Raw genomic sequence first — 21,993 nt, forward strand, 5'->3', positions numbered from 1 at the left:
CTACACCTTTTAGAAACAGGTGTTTTGCCTCACAGAGGGCTAATCAGCAAGCAAGCTGTAAAAAGGCTGCCAGAGTGAACAGTGTGAGAGGATTGCCTGGGAGATTGCAGAGTCTCTGTGTGAGAAGCAAACCTGCCTTTTACAAGTGAGCCACCCAGTGTTGACTGGGAAACTTTGTATTTTTCTTTAGTGACAGTTAGGAGCACCCTGTGTATAGTTAGTGCCGGACAGGCAAGGTATTTTCTTTTATGTTTATTTTGTTTTCTGCTGAAATAAAACTGGTTGCGGCCAGTTGTACCACAAAGACTGGACTGGTGTGATTACTCAGCTGCTGTTGGCTGCTTCTACCCCAGGAAAAGGTATCCAAATTCCCCTACAGTGTTACAATATATATATATAAATATATATATATATATATATATATATATATATATATATATACCCGCTATGTTCTAAATTTAACAGGCAGTGACAGCAGTAAAGATTACTGCTGTCATGCAAGTTACTTCCTCTGCATATTGGAGGAGTCTGTGAAAGACTCCTCTGGGGAATCTTAAACACTGATGCACACAGCGTCTGTTTCCAGACATGGCCAGGGGCTGCAAGAGCATGCTCCTGCGAGTAAACCTCCATTTGCATAAAGCTACTGTAGATTGTATAGAGCCAAACTCCAAAAAGCTTAGCTTTTCTGAAATTGGTACATAAGAATCAGACCACAATCCCCATGCATAATAAAGGGGGACTGTAATCTTTAAACCTAATTATCTTTCTGCAGGGGATTCTGTGTAATCTGTATTATGCTATTACTACACACAAAAAACAACCTTTTGATAAATAGGCATGGACTTTTCTTGAGTTTCCCAAAATTTAGAACAAAATGGTCAGTAATATGTCTTAAATTATTAATGCAGCCAGATGCCTAAATGTCCTCCATTGGAAGCATATTGATGCATCTTCCTTGAAGTTGGTTTATATTAAAATGACACTTGGCTGCAATGTGAAATATGGTTTTATGACAAACCTGTGGCACATTATGATTCCAACAGATTTTACTATAGGGCTCCTCTTCCGGGTGCCGGACGGGTTCCCGACAGTCATTTACCCGACGTCGGGATCCCAACTGTCAAAATGCCGACAGCCAGGTGCCCGACGGACACCCGCTATTTTCCCTCGTGGGGGTCCACGACCCCCATAGAGGGAGAATAGAATAGGTGGCTCGCGTAGCCAGCCACCGTGCCCGCAAGGGGCTTTTTTGCACTCGCCATGCTGTCTGACTCCGGGCAGTCGGGATCCATGATCTTTCCATCCCAGTGTAGAATCAGTGGTACGTTTGCTTGAAACGTGGCTTTCATCTCACTTGTGCAAGCTTCTTTGTGCTTTATTCTTGCTCGCCGTAAAGTACTAGGGCTTAAAAGAAGCTGATCTACATCTGGCTAGAGTTGACTCGCATCAGTTATTGTTGAAAATATGTGAGCAGCATTTTAAACGCTAGTTTTATTCCAACCAGGAGCTTCAGCCACTTCTTTAGTAACAATTGTTATTGTTAGATGCAGATGTGGAGTTTTTGGTGTTGTTGGTTATGCATCAAACATCTCCTCTACTTTGGTGTCACGGCTTGTGCTTGTAGCTTTGTAAAATGAGTAATCTGAAACAGCTGAGATTGAAGCTTCTCCTTCTGACCAGCCTTTCTTCATTTAAGATGCCACAGCAGTCTTTCTCTTCATTACACAATTTTCATGAACAGCTATGGTTTGATCAAATTATCCTATAGTGCCTCTGCGACCCTTCTCCCGTTGAGCTATTAAAAACTTCAGTTGTTATGATAGACATGGAGTCATGGTGAGTCATATCAAACAGATCATCCAAGCTGTCCCTGAAAATTTGCTATTTTAAACTATTTCTTTCAGATTTATTAGCTTCTTTAGCCATTCAGAATGAAGCTTGCCTATGTTCTACCATATGATTTGGAGCCTTCGTAGGAAGTTGAACTTTCTCCTAGATTGTCAGTAACAGTTTGGTAGTCAAAATGAAGAATAGGATTTGGTACAAAGTTGATTGTTGAAATTCCCTCTGTTTCTCTTTTTAGTGAATTTTGTTCAAATGACATTGCTACACATAATAACAATGAATATATCCCAAATTGTCACTTAAGGTGGAAATTTACTAAGATGGGAGTTCTATTTCACATGGGACGTTGCTACAGGCAACCAATCAGAATACATGTATTATTTATTTAGGACCTTCTAGAAGATAATATCTATTATCTGATTGGTTGCCCATAGCAACATCTCATCTTCAATAGTACATACACCTTAGTAAATTTTCCCCATTGACATGACTGCAGTGCATTAGGTTATTAATGTTAGAAACATAGAATTTGACGGCAGGTAAGAACCACTTGGCCCATCTAGTCTGCCCCTTTTTTAAACATGTTACCTCAAACCATATTTGATCCTTATTTTTTTGTAAGGATATCAATATGCTTATCCCAGGCATGTTTAAATTGTACTACTGTATTTGCGTCTACCACCTCTGATGGGAGGCTATTCCACTTATCTACTACTCTTTCTGTGAAGTAATTCTTCCTCACATTTCCCCTGAATCTTCCTCCCTCTAGTTTCAGTGCATGTCCTCGTGTTCTGTTGCTCCTCTTCCTGTGAAGAATGTCTCCCACCTGTACCTTGTTAAAGCCCTTGATATATTTGAAAGTTTCTATCATGTCCCCCCTTTCCCTTCTCTGCTCTAAAGTATACATATTACTTTTAGTCTTTCCTGGTACGTTTTGTGATGTAGGCCATGCACCATTTTAGTTGCTCTTCTTTGTACAGTCTCTAATGTATTTATATCCTTCTGGAGATATGGCCTCCAGAACTGAACACAATACTCTAGGTGAGGTCGTACCAATGACCTATACAGTGGCATTATTACTTCTTTCTTTCTACTGCTGATAACTCACCCTATGCAACCAAGCATCTGACTTGCCTTCTTCATTGCTTTGTTACATTGCCTACCTGCTTTTAAGTCCCCTGAAATAGTGACACCTAGATCCCTCTCTTCCTCAGTATGTTCACTTTTATTAATTCATGCAATAATACAGTATTTATAGAAATATGTATAATGTATATTCTTAACATAAATTGTCGGCAAAGTCATTATGTCTGATATTGTGGAAAATCTCATAACATTAAACATTGGCCATCTTGTGCATGTTGAAAATATGCACTAAAAAAAATATTTATGATTCAATGTCAGTATACCAATCAGAACCGAATGATAAGTTGGAGAAATATATTTAAAAAAACTGCATGCGCAGTCTAATGCCGGCCAGCATCTGAGCACCCGCTCAGATGCTGCCTGGCTGTTTCCAATCCCCGGCATGTGGCTCAGCATAGTGTGGCGGTCAGAGGTCACGCTGCGCAGGCTGCACCAATACCACCCAACCCCCTTCAATCGTAACCCCTGCACCTGGCGGCCGCCTGCTTTCGTCAGAAAACCCGGGCCCAAACCGCCGCACACCTCTGTCTCTCGTTTTAAACAGCAACCCTGAGATCGCACTGCCAACACACCTGCCTCCCGCTCCTGGCCACACCAATCGGCCGCCACACCCGCAACCGTCGACAACCCAAAACCCGGGATTAAAAAAAAAATGCCTTGGGATTGACATCCCTACTAGTGACCACGTAACTTTTGTCTTTCAGTCTGGGCATTGGCATTCAGTCTTGACTCCCGCCAACAATACAGCTGTTTCATAGTCCAGCAACATACTGTATTTGTGCATTATCATTACCAGTCTGCATACATGTAAACCACAGCAGCACTTCGCAGGGCAGTGATTTCATTTCTCTTTACTGGTTGCGTGTTTGTGAATCACATGTTAAAAAGGTCAAATATTGCAATGATATGATGAATTATTCCATAGTTATCATTGAGAAAATGTATTCTTAGTAAATAGAACCTATAGTTTCTAAGGGATCAGTTCATGTTACACCAGGGGATCTCAATCTTTTTTGATTCACGGCACCCCAGACTATCAGAATTTTTTCGCGGATTTCCTAGGCCAAAAAATGTTTTTTTTTTCTTAGATTGGGTTTATATGCGATTCTTAGGGTCAGTTATGTGGTAAATGGCAGGATTTGCTTCTATTTATACACATTTTATACACATTAAACTATGATTGGCAGCCACAAGCACTGGTTTTGCTCATAAATAATTAACCTTTTATAATTTGATTTGGTCCTGGACCACCAACCCACGGCACCCCTGCATGTGTCCCGAGGCATCCAAGGGAGCCACGGCACACAGTTTAGCACCCACTGTATTACACTATATATTGCATCATTTCGATGCAATATATTGCTTTAAGATGCAATTCATGTATACTTACCTTTCCAGCTTTGCAATCCAAAAAGTATGGCTCCTGCGATCAAGTCTTCTATTGTGTTCTTCTGATTTACTGTGGAGGTAATTTCTTCGCATGTACGAATCACTTCTAAGGTCTGAGCGGCAGCGAGCAGGAATCTTGGGCAGCAGAGTGAGGTGATCCTACATATTCCAGATCACGTAACTAAAGCTGGCAATCCAATGAAATATTTTTTTCCAACCTTCTGTACCAATTCATTGCTTGGAATAAAAATGTTATTTACCAATTTGTCTAAATGACTGTTTTTAGCCATTTTATGGCGTTTTAAGATGCAAATGGGCATTTGTTCTCATCCATTAACAGCTTATCGTTCGACCTAGAAAATTGGTTGGTTGGAGAGAAAATCTTTAGGTGTGTGTATGGCCAGCTTCATATACACTCTTCTGGAATCTCCTATGTCTGGGCACCTCTGATTGGCCATAGTCAGAGAAGTGGACAAGAAAGTGGAAAAGGGTTCCAGACAGCTGACCGACACTGTCTAGTCAGACAGTCAATAGGTGGTAACCAATAGTTAGACATGAATTAGATAGACATTAACAAAAGTTAGACATGCCAAAGTACTCAATGGACCCTATTCTGATCCATTCGCTCCCCTGTTCATTCGCGAAGTGGTGCGATGGTTTGCAACTGCACATGCGCATAAAAATGTATGCGCATGTGCAACAGCTTGGTGCGAGCGGGCACAGTGAATTGCTTGTTCGCCATCCTGTTTGCACCTAGTAGTGCGTGGGTCGGCGGCGAGGGGTCGCGCCCAAGGGTGTCTGCTGCCCGCCGGCTTCATGTAGAGGGAGCCCGCAGATCTAACACACTATAGAGGTGTCTTAGATCTGCGAGCACTTGCAAAATCATTCGATGGTCAGCAACCAACAAAAGTTTATACTAAACATCCATTCGCATGCGTGCAGTAATATTTGGCGTGCGAGTGGGGGCAGGCGCTCGTGCAGGCTGCTCATATAGTACACGCATAGCTGCAAATTTTGCAGCTTTGCGTGTCAACTAGAATAAGGTCCAATATCCCGACAACTGACTGTTTTTTTTTTTTTTTTTTTTTAACCAACTTGTTCTTTCTTTACCATCCCAGTGGGTATAGAGGGAGAAATTGAATAGTATGACGAGCGTAGGGAGCCATGTGAGGGGACACGGTACACTTATGCGGTGTACACTTACACATATTGATTTTCCATGTACAGTACTTGTGTCGTTACTTTTGTCACTGTTGGACTAATGATGTCTAACTTTTGGTGTTGACCTACTGACTGTCTGACTAGTTATTGTCAGTGAGCTAAACCACACCCACTGGAGACATCTGACAGGTCATTCTCCATACTGATGCAGAGACTACTTATTCGATGGGGGAGTCCACTGTGTTCTCCGGGTCATCTGTTCTCTCTGCTGCCCTCCTATAGGCCAGACAATCCACCCTTCCCCATGGACCAGCTCCCACCGCAGCCTCTCAGCTCTGGATCTGGCTAACGTTGCAACCTCATACCACCACAGGACCGTCTCTCACCCCCCTTCCCCCTCAGATATGCCGCTGGAAAGGATTCCGCTGTCCCAGGCGCCAGGTTGAGGACAGTTGGTTTCTCTGACGGAGGGGGATGTGCCGGAGGTGTGCTGCTGACCAATGCGCACTGAAGGTACAGTATGTCAACTGCGCACACAACTGACAGACTGTACCATCAATGCGCATTGGTCAGCCGCGCAGCTCCTTTCTCCTCCCTCCACCTGCACTCCATCACAATAAAACTGCCTCCCCCAAACCAGCCTCCGGGAGAAGTTATATTATATGGCTAAATGAATTCAATGAAAAAGAAATGTAAAGGGTGCAGGGCCCCATAGCAGCTGCATCCCCTGTACCCTCTATATTTACACCACTGAACAGTGTATAATATGAGTGCACAGTCTGGAGCCTGTAGTGGGGTTCTAATGCAGTAGGACCCACCAGGGATTTTCCCTGTGGGCCAGTCCAACCCTAATCATGTTTGACTATGATAGGCGGTATAGTTTGGGAAGAGCATCCCTAATAACATTAATATTGCTTTATTTCCTCTTGACTATTATATGCTATCTGTATCATCGTCACAAGCGGAAGTTTCCAAATGACATAGAAAAGTTAAAAGTGTAACATAATACTGTATATATTATTGTAACCTGATGAACAATATGTTGATCCCTACAGTACAATTGTCTGAAGCTAATCATTTCTGGCTTATTTTATATTGCTAAGGGTATTCTAACAAAAAATCAATAGCCGTCTGGATGAAAATGTCTTTTCCTTCCAGCCATATTGACTAAGTACATGACGTGTAATATGACTATAGCAGTAATGGTACAGTGTATTCAAACATGTCAAAGTCTGTGCAGTAAGAATGAAAGACAATTTTCATTATTAAATATATTCATTTTTTTTTTTGTTCTGTTTATGACTTTTATATGGCTACCATCTTTTCTGTGATTTACTTCGGTCTTTGCCGTTGGTCTATGGGATCTATGTAACTTTTTACATTAAAACTATGTCTTCAACTACTAGTCTCTGATGTGCCTCGGCTACCAAACCTAGCCTCTATTCTAACATTGCTGAAGGCACCGGAGCACATTGCACGGCTGAGCGGAGTGCCAGACCACCCCAGAAACTTGCGGAAAAAGTTGCGAAAAACTGCCTGTTATCACTCCCAATGATTTAACGGGGGCAATTGGCTATGAAACAAACCAACTCTATAGAAAGGTCAACACAATTAAACACTTCCAATTGATTCAGTAATAATGAAGGCGTTCCAAAGAGTTAATTAATAGCAAACATAATAATTTACCCTATTATAACTGCCTAGAACATTTCCACAGACCATCTTGCCAGGGATCACATAACTTGATTAGTAGAATTTCTGTACTCTGTAACTATTATCGTTATTGATGTTTCCTTTAACCAATAAGGTCAACCCATGCTATCCACCCATCATATATGTCGTTATGAGCTCGTGGAAGATTTAGTGATGATTAGATTGTCCTCCGATTCATTTTATGTTCAGTGTATGAACTTTATTCTTCTTACTGCTACATAATACATTCTCCCTTCTCCCAACAGAGGATGTACTCAGTAAAGATACAGGAGAATGTACCATCTGTCTGGAAGATCTACAACAAGGGGACACAATAGCAAGATTACCTTGTTTATGTATATATCACAAAGGGCAAGTATTCTTATTTATTTATTTATTACCAGAATATGTTTAAAGTAAAAATACATTTTAGGCGTTTGGTTTATTGTGTGGTTCTCAAACTGTGGGTCTCAACCTTCTCATCATGGGGTCGCAACTCCATGTTGCTGACCATCAGGCTGATGTCTTTTCTAATCTCATTCAGTGATTAGACTACTACCATCATTTTGTGCCTCCACAATGCTGCCATGTATGTGGTGTCTGCTGACTACACGTCATGTGATGACCTTCTGCAGGAACTTGCTGGGGTCCTGTCATTATTTTTATGGTCGGATGGGGTCCCAGAGCAAAATAGTTTAAGGACCCCTGTTCTAGAAGATAATTCATAGTATCTGATTGGTTGGCCATAGCAACCTCCTATCTGAAATATAACTCCCATCTTAGTAAATTTCCCCGTGTGTGAGTATACGCTTCAATGGTTACATATTGTCCCGTAAGATGTCAGGCCTTTAGGCTTCTTTTTTCTTATGAGAGGGCAGAGCTGTAAACACCAGAGACCATTTTTGCACATATAAATGTCTATAGCTTATTATTGCCAATGCAGTGAAACTGGCCACTATTTGGAATAATACGGCATACCTCCCAACTGTCACGATTACAGCGGGACAGTCCTGATTTTCGGGTCCTGTCCCGCTGTCCCACCCGCGGCAAGCATTGTCCCGCTGCGGGGGGTGGCAGTTGGGAGACCCCCCAATCTATTAGAATAGACGCTGTGCGCGAGTGTCCCTATTTCCCCAACACAGAAGTTGGGAGGTATGATACGGTCACTGAATGGTTCAGTTTGTTTCCCCTCTCTAAAAGGTGCATAGCTACAACTACCCAGCAATAAACGTAAAGCCCTATCCATTTTACCCTTAAATTGTACCCACAAATCTCTTCTTATATTTCCCTGTTTTGGCAAGGTTATACTGCATTGCTTCATCATTTTCCATTTTTGGAAATGAATGACAGACATTACACAAAGCCAGCACGTAAATAATAGGGGAAATAAGATTGTATTTAGTGATCTAGTATTGCCCCAGTGAATTTTGTTATCTGTGTAAATTACACAATAATGACCATAAATGGCAACTAGGGCCTAATTCATCATGGATTGCTAGTTAGAGAAAAAGCAGTTGCCTGTGATCAAAAAAGATCACCTGCTCGGACAGAAAGAAACCCCCCTTGCAAAATTGAAAATGCATCGCAAATAGAGATGCATTCGCAGATTCATAAGCAAAAGCCGAACCATCAAACAGTTTTTTGCATCTGAGTAAATTGAGGGCTTCCACTAACCTGCTAATGAAACAGGCAGGAAGTGGTCATCACTGATGTCAGAGACCCACCCATTAAAAAAAAAAACCCTGGTCACACCTGCAGTTTCACAAACACAGCCAGGAAACACCATGTTTCTGCCTCTAGACGCTGAGTTCCTGTCAATCAAATTGCAACTGCTCTGTGACTTCTATGCGTACATATATTTGCTAATTGCCACTGTGCAGTGTGAATGTTGTGCAGTTGTTTGATAATTGAACGGATGGTGAATTCTCGGATTAGCAACAGATGCGAATAAAGCCCATAATCTGGTATTTACTTGTATTTGATCGGTGTAGGGTTTGTAATGGGGGGCAGAGATGTTTCTTGAAGTGTTTTATTTTAAGGCTAGTTAGTGAAATCTTAAACATGCCTCAACGTTCCCTACAGTGTTGTGTACAAAGATTTTAGATTAAAAAAACACATACAGTTCATCCTGTGACTATTACAGATGTGACCGCATACATGCACTGCATGTACAAATCAAGCCAAATAGCCCTGTTTAGTGCACTACAGACTTTGGGCCGTATGGATGGTGTAATGGTTAGCATTACTGCATCGCAGCACTGAGGCCATTGTTTGATTCCCACCATGGCACCAACTGTGTGGAGTTTGTATATTCTCCCCGTGCTTGTGTGGGTTTCCACCTCGTACTCCAGTTTTCTCCCAAATCCAAAAATATACTCCAAGGTTAATTGACTCCCCCCAAATATAAATAACTTTTTGTGTGTGAGAGTGTGTACATGGGCAGACTAGTTGGGCCAAGTGGTTCATCTACTGTTCAGTTCTATCTTTTTATGTATGTTTCTATGTCTGCTACTAAGTCCTGCCAAATCACTAATCCTAAGTAAATTATTTTGCATGCCCAATCTCCCGTCTAAAGCACTCAGACAGAACGGATTTAGCCTTTCTCCTCTGTGGCCTGAAAGCTGTTATGTGTCTTCCCGTGGCTCATCGTGCCTGAACGCCATGGGGCTGCTCTAATAAGTTTGTGTACTTTTTTCCTCATTTTTAAGTTAACTATCATCAATGCCATTGATTGGCGCATCTGGTCGTCGAATCGTGGCTTCCATAGGATCGCCCACTGCTGTTGTATGGGCCCCTTAAAATTTGCACAATTAAGGCAACGGTATACAGCACGGGGATCACACCAGGTGTCTTGTGCCATATGACACAAAAAGGATAGATACACAAGGACACGCCTGTAAACGTATTCACCCTAGCCTACCAGATATCAGCCTGATATACTGTAGTCTTTCTCCCATACATCCTTAACCTATTAGATCTCCCCAATATCCTCACTCCAATTTCTTTATACAACATAAACTCTTGCAGGCAGGGATTTCCTATCTCTTGATTTGTGTTATCTCCTAGGTTCAGTATCTCAGCCAGTTGGCAAATTCTGTACTTACAGTATGGACCTAATTCAGACTTGAGCGCAAAGCATGTTTTTTCGCAAAGCACTGTAGGTGGGGGCAAATGTAATATGTGCAGAGAAAGTTAGATTTGGGTGAGTTAGATTTCAGTTTCAAAACACCCCATCAAAATCTACTGTAACTCTGCACATGTTACCTCTGCCCCACCTGCAGTGCACATGATTTTGCCCATTAGAGAAAATGTGTGCTCTGCGGTCACGTCTCTATTAGACCCTATGTCTACACTTGCAGTTATTAAAAAAAACCAATTCTGTATCTTGTGGAATTATGTGGTATCTCATAAATACACGTTAATAATTATCATAAAAATGGTCAAAGCCGCATGAATCTACTCCTTTGATTGTATCACCACAGTCTGCATTTGTCACTAACGTGTTTACAAAACTCTTGGTATAATAGAATTGCATTGTATATACATGGTATGTATACTGTTCTCCACTGATCAAACATTGCTGTTCTGTTTATCTTCTCACTGACAGGTGCATAGATGAATGGTTTGAAGTAAATCGATCATGTCCTGAGCACCCTTCAGACTAGACAGCTGTTGACCTGTATGATAGGTAAATAAGAATGACTGAGTATATGTTAGAAAATAATAAAAGTCATATTTATACTGTATATGATTGGCAGCAAATCATCAGTATGGAAACATCTGATCATTAGTTAGTATGGAACAGTAGTCAGATAACTGCAACCTGTATGCATTTCATATGTGGAATAAGAAAACACAATAAGCTGAAACAATTCTAGCTGTTTTACAGTCCTACCTTAGACAGCATCGCCACCTACTGGTCCTGCATGGCACAGCAGCCATATTTCCCCTCTGTCCCAGCTGAACGCTGGTATTCAGTTTGTATTGCTTGGTTAGCAGGCCTGGCTATGTGCAAGTTTACATAGGCCTTGGTCAGGTATTGCATTCTGATTACATTGCATGTAGTCTGTATATAGGCATCAGTTAGGTTAGAACATTTATGTGTACAATAAAATGTGTGCTGCCATTAAATGGTGCAATTTGATTACTATTTTGAGTAGACGTTTGCATGAATATATGTATAAAGCACATTAACATATGCTGTGAGCATATCATGACGCAGTCGCCAGTCTTCATCACCATCACTATCAAACAGCTTGATGAAGGTGTATTCCACAGCGACAGGGGGACACCAGTATTCTCCATCCCATCAGTTTTAATGACGGGCGTCACAAGATATCTAGAGCAGATTATCAGCAATCATTATGTCCCACAACAAACATTTCACCTTTCGTTTGGGGGGGGGGGAGGTAGGAGAAGGGGATGTTGTAAATCTGTGGTGTCTCCTGTGAAAGGGAAATGCAGGCAGTGGACTCGTCAGTCAGGCTGGCCCGGGGTCCCTGATGCTGTGGTTTCCTAACTGTTAGCTGGCCCATGTAAGAAAAATGCAGAATGGTGCACCAATGGAAAATGCTTGACCCCATGCTGCGGGATTTCCTATTCCAGTGTGACTAGCCTAGACGGGCACTGGTTGTGGTGTTTTTATGGAACCCCAAGCTGTTTGCTCCACCCCCCTACCAGCCCAACTTCCCTTTTCAGGCTTATCAGTAACTAGCCTAAATACTATGAGCTCAGCTACTTGGTTTACCCTTCCCCACCCATTTAGCCACTGCCAGTATAGTGAGACGCAAGCTATATGGAAACACATATATACAGTAAGCATACACTTTTTTTTTGTGCACATGAACAGTATCGAAATGTAAAAACACAGAGAAAAAAAAGAATATGATTGCAAATTCAGGAGTGATTGCACTTTCCTGACTGCGCACTAGCAGGACCCCCCGTTCTTCGCTCCATAACAAGAGACACTCTTCTGAAAAGTCTGCCTACCAGAGTGATTGGCTCATATCAGATAAACGTGTAGCATATGAATAGATAAGCCCCGGGATTCTGCTACAGCCGCAATCTCCTGAAAATCTCCCTTGGAGATCTTTGCACCAAGATCAGGTCTCCTCTCACCGGCCTGTCCTTTCAATTTTTCAAAACGATTGTGGCTGTAGCAGAATCCAGGGTTTAACATCTCATATGCTACATGTGCATCTGATCTGAGCCGATCACTCTAGGAGCTGCTAATGTTAGAAAGTGAAGCTGCCTCCCAGGAATGAAAAGAGATGCTCACCAGAGCCAATGCAAACTCATACGCAATTCCATATACAATCCTGTCCCATATGCAAAAATGAGGAACAACCAAGTTCAGGGTTGGACTATGGCTACGCAGACTTGGCACAGCAGTAGCGATGCAGGTTCCTTATTTTGCATGCACATGCTCACAGCTGACACCAAATACGCCCCCCCCCCCCCCCCCCCCAAAAAAAAAAAAATGACCATGACAAACCTGCATTTTTCCAACCACTCCAAATGATCACCTCCAAATGGTCACTTCCTGGGAGTCCCTTCTCCGGGAAATGCTCATAGTGTGCGTGTGGGATTGCGGGTAACTTGACGCGATGCAGTACATGCATATTTTGCTGATAATCTCTCCGTTGTGTGAACATCATCATTCTGTACAAATAAGAATGAGGCCCATCAAATGTACAAAATCTTGCGGGAAAAGAATAAAGGATATAAGAATTGAAAGGAGATTTCAACTGGTGTACATTGGAAGTTGATATCATTTATGAACTAATTTTAAGTAGGGCATTGTATCACTCATACATAATGCAGGCAGGAAGTTGTCATCTTGGGAATAGACTCCTGTTCCCTTTTCTCTGTGTTTTCTGCTTATGGCGGAGAGGTTGGGTGAACATCTGAAATTGGTGTAGGCTGCAGAGTTGTTTTTGGTACGCTCCTAGAAACCACATTTTCTAGATCAGCAAGAAAATATATTTTTACTAAAAAGAGGGCCTTGCGTCCAACACCCATTATACGCTTTTACCATTAATGAACCAATATTTATGTGGTTGTTGTGCTGATGGAATGCCAATGATGTTATTTCCATAGCATGATACAGGGTTCAGGAGACATGGGATGTCACATAAAAGACGGCCTGTGGAAAGGAAGAAGGAAAGGTTCCAGGCATGTTGGTTAGACATTATAATATCAATATGTTTCATGTATGTAATAATGTTTTCTGTTTCTTTCCTCTAGCTTTATCTCCCTGCTTGTATGAACTGATTGACCTGAGGAACAATCTTCTGTGGATTTCCTGAAAGGGGGCATTTTATAAGTCTACCCGCCTTAGATCTTCATATCGACTGGACCCTAGACCCACTATCGATGAATGAATACAGTTGCTTTCCTCAGAAATCAGTGTGCCAAATATTTAATATAAGGACACACACAGGGATTTCCAAATGCTGCACATATGGTTTAAGAAAAAGAAAACACAATTGTGCCCCACCATTTCTTTTAAAGAACATCGTGTAATGTAGGCCAAAGTTAACCCTGCGTTAATGTTTTATAAGATATATACAGCCGGGAGCCAATAAACTTTTTTCTTAAGGGAATTCAACCATAAGATCTTCGACTGGACTGAGATAAGGACATCTCTTCAAAAAAAATCTTTTATTCTTGATATATATATTTTTTTCTTTTTAGATGCCAAATTGAAAATCAAAACGGTTTATGGTTTTATGGTACAGACCCAACTTTTGTACTTTGACAAAAATGTGAAATTGTACTGTACATGTGTTTTTGCTTATAGTATAGGATTCCCATATCCACCATTTCCCGGTGTCTGCTCAGTACTTACATACAAGGACTTTCACTGGTTGCCTCCTGTGGGTTCTGACTATAGTAAACCCTTCTTTTTTTACCACTTAACCCTTTCATCTCCGAGAACCTCCTATTGTGAGCATAACCTGCATCTTTTGACTTGTACAGCTTTTTGTATGCAGCCAGGGAACATAAGCCATCAAAGTGCCATTAACTATTAAGCAGTTGGCCTGTTTACATAAGTTAGGAAAATAATTAAACACGATTGTAATGTGCCGCTAATTTCCAGTGAGAATTCCAATGTTTTATAAATTTGTTTCTTGGAAGATTTTCTCTATTGAAATGTCACCTAATTTCAATATTGATTATCTGCAGAAAATCTTGAATACAACCGGTACAGTGAATTATTTATCACTGGGCTTTATAGGGTAATATTTATTGGGAAGTTGTACATGAAAAAAAGCATTGTAAAATTCAATGTCAATGGTCGTAAGAGGACCGGTTATCTTAGGCTTTGTTGTGTGTGATAAGATGCATCATGTTACTGGAAAGTATAAGAAAATATTGGTATTTATGCTTATCTGTTACTATTCTGGCTACTTATGTATTATCACGGCGCCTGTTAAGTAGTTAATGTAGTGTTCTATTCAGCATAGTAGGATCGCATCTTGTGCAGTTTCACGGTACCCCGGCCCGCGGATCTCATTGCCTCATGCGATGCAATGCGATTTACCACACCCCCACTATCCACGTTTAGCACACCCCCACTATCCACGTCACCCCGAAGCGTGGGGGGGGACGCGTTACGCATCCTCCCGACCTGTTCATACCCCCACTATCCACGTTGGTGTGGAGTTGCTTTTATAAAGTGTGGCGAGCGGAGGTAGTACTGGGAGATGAAACTGCCTACTCCCTATAGTGTGAACAGGACCCGGGTAAAACCCTTTATTTAAGCCAGGTCAGAATGCTGGGTTGCTGGGCCCAGATTTTTCAAAAAGGCCCTTTCACACCGAACAGTGACCCGAGAGGACTCAGGTTATTGGTGCAGTGTGAATGGGGTATGCCTCAGTCTTTTTTAATTCTTGTTTCTCATTGGTCCTCCCACATTCCCCCTTTCCATGCATTACCTCAAAGCCCTGTTTTTTTTGTCTGGAAAACTGAGAAAAAAACATGGAACCCTCTTAAAGAAAACTAATGCAAGTCCTTGGGTTAAGGGAGTGAAAGGTGCTGGTTAGTAACAATTAAGATAAGAGGATAATGTGGCTTTAAATATAGTATGTAATATATAAATATACATTATGAAAATTGAAGTTGTAAATTTGAGGTGCATGCCACATAAGCAGGAAAGTGTAAAACATTATTATAATACAATAAATTGAATTATTGTTCATGAAAGGTGGTAAAACCCATGATATCTAAATTAGATTAATTTATTTTAAATCATGTATTGAGTATTGGCCGTCTGGTAATATTTATTACAATGTTTAGCCAGATGTGCTAATAACAGGTGCCAAATTGGAGTGAAGACAAAGCAATGAATTCAATATTTCAGTAGTATTTTAATTTAAAAATATTATAGTTATTCTGTATGTACTATAGGTAGTGTGAAATAAATTAGCAAAAAGGGAATGGTAACGACCTGCACAAAATGGTGACCGCCAGCCAACAGGTAAAGTCCTGCAGTGACATAATTGCAATAATTAAATTTACTCTAGTGAAGTACAGATAGAGCACCTCTCATGCGCCGTCTGCCAGAATGGGGCTCGTGTGCCCCATTCTCGGGAATGGTATACAGATATGGTGCGCAGGGAGTGGACCCATCTGCATAAAAATGTTTAGTAATAAATACTGACTTTTGAATGATAGAAATTTCATGTAGTGGACACTGATCGCTCTGCTGCTTTAGGGGGAGAATACAATGTATTGGTCCCACCTATTCATGCAGGAAAACCACATAGATGCTTTTAGAACTGGGAAGTACACTTTGGGAATCCTTTCATTTAGCACATTATTGCGAATAGCCATAGTTCTAATTTAACACATGGCAATAAGTATTTAGTTGTGGTTATTTTTGTTCTCTCTTTTGGGTTATATTTGTTCTCTTTTGCGTACTTATTGTAATTTACCTTGGTATAGGACTAGACTTATTCATAGATTGTTCAAGGTCTTCAATATACATATATTCAGACATTTATCTGCCATTTTCATGTGAAATAAGATTACAGTCCCCTTGTGAACGTTGCCTGTATGCTGCCCATGAAATCTAGGAACATAGTTTTTGTCTAAGCACTGCCTACAGTAAGGAAGGATGCACTCGTTCCTCAAGGACAGCTTACAGTTCATTTGGATATTTAGATTGGGTCAGTCAGCATCACATATTTGAAACTGTATCGGACTAACAATAGAACCTGTGGACTTCAAGTCTCACCTTGGCCACCCGTGGCCTAGTGTTCCTAAGGCCAACTTCCATCACCCTCATTTCAGTAAGTAATATTTTATTATAAAATAACTTAGGAGAATTCAAGGGACAAAGAGCCAGTGACTAGGGAATCATGTTATAACCATTTTCAATAATTTCTTCCTATTGATCTGCCTATTTTTGAGCAGTCTGGAACCGAGTGTATTCACCACCTGTCATCCCCCAGCAATTAAAAGAAACAATTCTTGTTTGCACAGTCAACTCCTCTTTAACTTATTTAGGTATTAAGTTTGAAAAGCTATACCTTTGTTTTTGTGGATTTGTTCTGTACGAGGTAGAGAATAAATTCCTATTCTACACCAACACCTTGCAATGTGCAAGAGTCTGTAAAGGCACCTTCTGTACCTACAGTACATTCCATGTGCTCAAATAGCAGTGAATAATCTTTTGTCCGTTTGGTCTGTTTACAAAGTAAGGGGTACGTATGCCTTAACATGAAGATAATATATTGTACTTACATCTACAGTATTTTCTTTCAATTTAATTATTTGTTTTCTTTTTCAGTGTGAGGTTTCCAAGTACTTCCATAAATGCAATAATATGTTGACCTTAGAGCTGTAAAATGACTACATACAGTATGTTAGTTTGTAATAGGCCCATAGTGCCCCTCAGTACAATATGAAGCTATAAATTATTGAAACTTTTTGGAATGTTTACTATATAACATCTTCAATAATGGATTTCAGACACACTGTAGGTGATTTACCAAAACCAGTTTTATCATATGCTAAATTGTCATCCAATCAAATGAGTGTACGACAGATAGTGGACATCTTTAAGTAAACATGTCACTCAGGAGCTGCCAATAGAGGCTTAGGAGGGGAATTCAATTGTTTAATGCGCATCGCTAATTATTGAGCACCAGATAGAACAATGCAGTTGTTTTGGTGCCCATTAACTAATTTGCTTGTCACACACAAATAGATTACGTGTAGCTGCATTAAACGGCTAAACCAATCCAACATCCTCGTTAGCTTGCCAAAAAAGGCAAGCTAACTTTTTGCACATTTGTGTTCACCAGTAGGCTTCAAGCAGAAATGTGGGCATCCGCGGCATTCCTGCACAATCTGAGCAACAATTGAATTGTTCTGTCAGGCACTCATTAATTAACACTGCGCATAAAACAATTGAATTCCCCCACAGGTGCTGTCCCAAAACTGTAAAATGTGCTAAATTGAAGAAACATTAAAATAAAGGTGTATGTTTTTAATAATCTGTGATCTAAGCATCTAAAACTGTTTTATAGACATAGCAGCCTTATTATATAGAACAATGACTGTCCTCAATATGCAGAGAGCAGTCACAGACTACAGATGTTAATCCAAAGGAGAAGTGCTGGTGACTCTGCGTCTCCTGGTGGCGTTATTCTATTCTGCAGAACTCTAGTTGCTGTTGAGTAGCTACTGTACATCTAGGGGCATCTAATCTACTGCCCCTAGCGAAATTGCCATAGACAACTCAATGCATTGCAATGCAGCTGTTTTTCATTGGCTTACTGGGAGCAAGGATACAGCTACTTTACATACACTGTGAAGACAAAGTGACTGGACAATGACAGCACATAGATCAACAAGATTTTATTAATTTTAGTACTGCAGAATCCCTTCTTTGCAAACATTACACAAATTCCTGGACAGCAGCAGACAGTATCCACCTTAAGTACAGTGACCAACTGTGTCACTGAAGCAGTTCAAGTCGGCCCTGTTGGATCAGTTCATCCCTGAGGTTCTCAGTGAGGTTAAACTATGAACTCTTAGCTGGCCAGTACAGTGGATAAGCATGGGCTGCGGTCTTTGTGATTAGAGGTTTATGAACAACTGCTCACCCATAATATCCAAGTGCAAGAGCCTCCCTACAAAGTGTAGGTACCTTTAGTAGGAATTATATGCATGGGATGACCCTTGTTCTTTCGCAGCTCACTGGTTATCGCTCTCCATTACCTAGGTTGCAGTTTTGGAGATCTTCCAGGATGCATTCCGCAATGATTCTCACACATACTTCCAATCAAGCAGCCTATGATGATCCCCTTTTGGAACTCTGTAAATTTCTTCCGGCTAGCCATTTCATTAGCAAATTATGTAATCTGTGCCCCTCTGCCCGTTTTATACCTTCACAAACACGTGTCTACTGCAGGAGCACACCATTTGCTTGTACCAGTTTGTCCAGTCACTTTTGTCTACATACTGTAGTATATATTTAATTTTGTTTGCATAGTAAAACATATACATTGGATATAACTTTTATAGTTCATACAATCAACTTACTAAAGTCTATATGGAAATATGGCTTAATATCTGCTTACTTTTACTCTATGTTTAAATCACTTATGAAGTACAGGCAAGCTCTAAAACTCAGGGATGAAAGGGTTAATGCAAGTGGGTGTCCTTTGTGTTACAGGTTCTGAACAACAAAATCAAGGCACCATAATGTTGCAGCTATGCAAGTTTTATAGATTATTGTTTTTTGTTGTTTTTTTATTTTTTTTTAAGTAGTACAATTTCTTTTAATTTACGGGTAATTAATATCAGCCATTATGGTACACAAAGTATGCTGTAATTAGTGTTTTGTATATATAATATATATATTATTGTTAAAGTGAATGTTTATCCATCTAAAGTGAAAGTTAGGAAAGAAAGTAAATTCTGTGTTGGGTCTGTTTTACCAATGTCATAAAATGTATCCAAGCAGAGATACCTTTTGGGTTCAATTTTGTATCAATTTTCCAATGGTTCATTTTTGTATCACTTTATAATTCAACATGTTTAAGTACTTTGTAAAACAGTTTGGTTTAGGCTTAACATACCATCCCTTTAAACCTGGACACACGTGGGTTACATAGGTTTTGTGGCTGAGTAAAACCAGGTGAAATTCAGACTTGCGTCCAGCCAGCCACCATTAATGAATGTCCAGTTCTAAGGAATTTTATGGTAAGTCTAGCTTGGTTAGAAGAGCAGTCAACTGCAGTAATGAATTTTATAGGGGTTGTTCTAATCCCGTGCCTGATTTAGCCCTAAGCGCCCTAGGCATTATATTAGTCTGGATCCCCGTATCACATAGTGTTGGTCAAAAAATAGCTCCTGGTCAGAATACTCTGGGCCCCTCAATGCCCGCTGGGCCCTATCGGATGGATCCATCATAGTAGAAAGAAAGATAAAGTAAAAATAGCCATGCAACAGCTTCAAAATTAATAATAAGTGTCTGTTCTTCTTACTGGCAATAGGTTTAGTCATGGGCACTGATCGTTCCTGTGGGTACTTCAAAGTTTGTTCTAGATAATGAACAGTTCTTAAAATATACAGAACTGTAGCGATTCATCACTTTTTGAAGCACTGTGTAAGTTGTATTGTAACTGCTAGATGTGTCTTCCATGATATAGTGTAACATGGATCACCATAGCACATTGTTATATCATTTGTTTTTAATGTATTATACACAGCATTGCCCTTCAGGAATTGGCAGCTGCATATATAATGCAAACTGAATACCCTATACATCCAGCCAAATACCTACATTACACTATTTTGTTACAGAAATCTGGTTCTCTCTGCGCCAATGCTGTGGGCACTTGTTGAATGGTTGGTAGCGCTAACTGTTCCAGCACCTGCAGATTTTTAGACCGATGCAGGTTTCATGGCCCGTACACCGCAGCAGGGACAACTGTGTCCTAGCTTGCGGTGGCTGCTGGCTCTGGGCTGCAGGAGAAATCTTGCGATTATAGCTAGATCTTATGCATGACCAGTGGAGCTGGCTGGGGGGAAAGACACAGCGCAGCAGAACTAAGCTCTAGCGGGGATCGCCCACTATGGCAGACAGGATGGTGGGGCTTCTGCTTCGCCTCTTTGCTGATCAATGCAGTTATATTACATCTACCCCCTGAGTGTGTACTGGTTTTGTTTTTATGGGAGTAATGAAACTATGGCTACAGCCTTACTGGTAGACACGGATTATATGCATACTGGGAGTTACATGTCTGTCCTTGTGTACAATAAAGGGCTCCATACTGTGTACAATAAGTTGCGATGCAATGGGTGCCAATACATTTTTTGCAAGTCTCTCACAAATGCTGCTATTTAGATTTAAGGGCCTTATTTTGGTTCATTCTTTCTGACAAAATCCTTCTTAGATGGACAAAATCATGTGCACTGCAGGGGGGGGGGGGGGGCAGATGTAACATGTGCAGAGAGAATTAGATTTGGGTGAGTAATTTTGTTTCTGTGCAGGGAAAATACTGGCTGCTTTATTTTTACACTGCAATATAGATCTCACTTTGAAGTAAAACCCCACCCAAATCTAATTCTCTCTGCACATGTTACATCTGCCCCACCTGCAGTGCACATGGTTTTGCCCATCTAAGAAGGATTTTGTCAGAAAGAATGAACCAAAATAAGGCCCTAAGTTTGGACATACCCCACCCAAATCTAAATCTCTCTGCACATGTTAAATCTGCCCCACCTGCAGTGCAGCATGGTTTTACCAAGGGGCACCATTACTTGCTCAATATTGGTTTGCTCCCAACTCAGAATCCAGCCCAAAGTGTCATGTAAGGATTCACATGCTTATAAAGGTGTTTAGATAAATTAGGTTTACTCTGTTTTAATACAGGACTGCTGTCAGTCTGGACTCCTGCAAGTAGAGGCTGCACCTTAAATGATATATTTACTTTTAATGAAAGATGCATGAAATAAAACATTAGACAGAACAACACTGGTTTTCACAATGGTCGGGATCAGTAGAATCCTATAGTTTAACAACCAAGTACTGAAATCTTATTCTGCAAAACAATCGTTTACACTTACAGGCGCTACATCAAATGATGATCATATAGAATTATTTAGGATTCTTCTGCTTCATGGTAATACGCAAAATACAATAAAGTCCAATGTTTAGTAATTTTCTTCATTCAAGAGTTCGCCCTTCAAACGAATCTTAAAATAAGGATTTAGTACACGCTTTCTTATTTGTCCTGTATAGTGAAGATTTATTCCTTTTAAGTGCATATCTGGTTTCTGTCATTTTTTTTACCCAATGGACATATGATGGCTCATCATAGCTTAATATCCATATTAATACAAATAAACTTTCCATTCAAGGTCTATGTAACTGTTAAATTATTGTAATTATTTCTAAAAGTGTTGCAACTGCAGATTATGGGAAAAGAATGATGTCAATGGCAGGATTCTTATTTCAGTGTGTGAAATGAACTTAATAAAAAATACTGTGATTTGTGCCGGTTTGTTGCCGGACTTTTCAGTTTTTAAAATGCTGGTGTCATCACAATCATTCAACCAAGAAGAGTATTTGCATTTGAAGTTATGCGTGTTTAAGTGATGTAAATGATATCGGAGGTTGATTAAAGTTCCAAAGAAACTATATTTGGTGAGCTATGCTTCTAGTTGTGACTCACTGGTTCTTCCCAGATTACGTCAGAGGTCCAGAATAAAAGTGTCACTAAACTGTTGCACTCG

General features: G+C 40.5%; 1 protein-coding gene across 1 annotated transcript in view; it reads left to right on the forward strand.

Moving 5' to 3' along the window:
* ZNRF2 (zinc and ring finger 2) overlaps positions 1 to 17,741 on the forward strand; it is a 108,069-nt gene extending 90,328 nt beyond the window's left edge. Inside the window, exons 3-5 of the mRNA XM_083188623.1 lie at positions 7,503 to 7,608; positions 10,844 to 10,924; positions 13,483 to 17,741. Coding sequence (XP_083044749.1) covers positions 7,503 to 7,608; positions 10,844 to 10,901 — 164 coding nt within the window. The 3' untranslated portion in view covers positions 10,902 to 10,924; positions 13,483 to 17,741. The remainder of the gene's footprint in view (positions 1 to 7,502; positions 7,609 to 10,843; positions 10,925 to 13,482) is intronic.
* The last annotated feature ends 4,252 nt before the right edge of the window (positions 17,742 to 21,993 follow it).

Source organism: Crinia signifera, chromosome 5 (genome assembly GCF_055691185.1).
Source record: "Crinia signifera chromosome 5, ASM5569118v1, whole genome shotgun sequence".
NCBI classification, from domain to species: domain Eukaryota; kingdom Metazoa; phylum Chordata; class Amphibia; order Anura; family Myobatrachidae; genus Crinia; species Crinia signifera.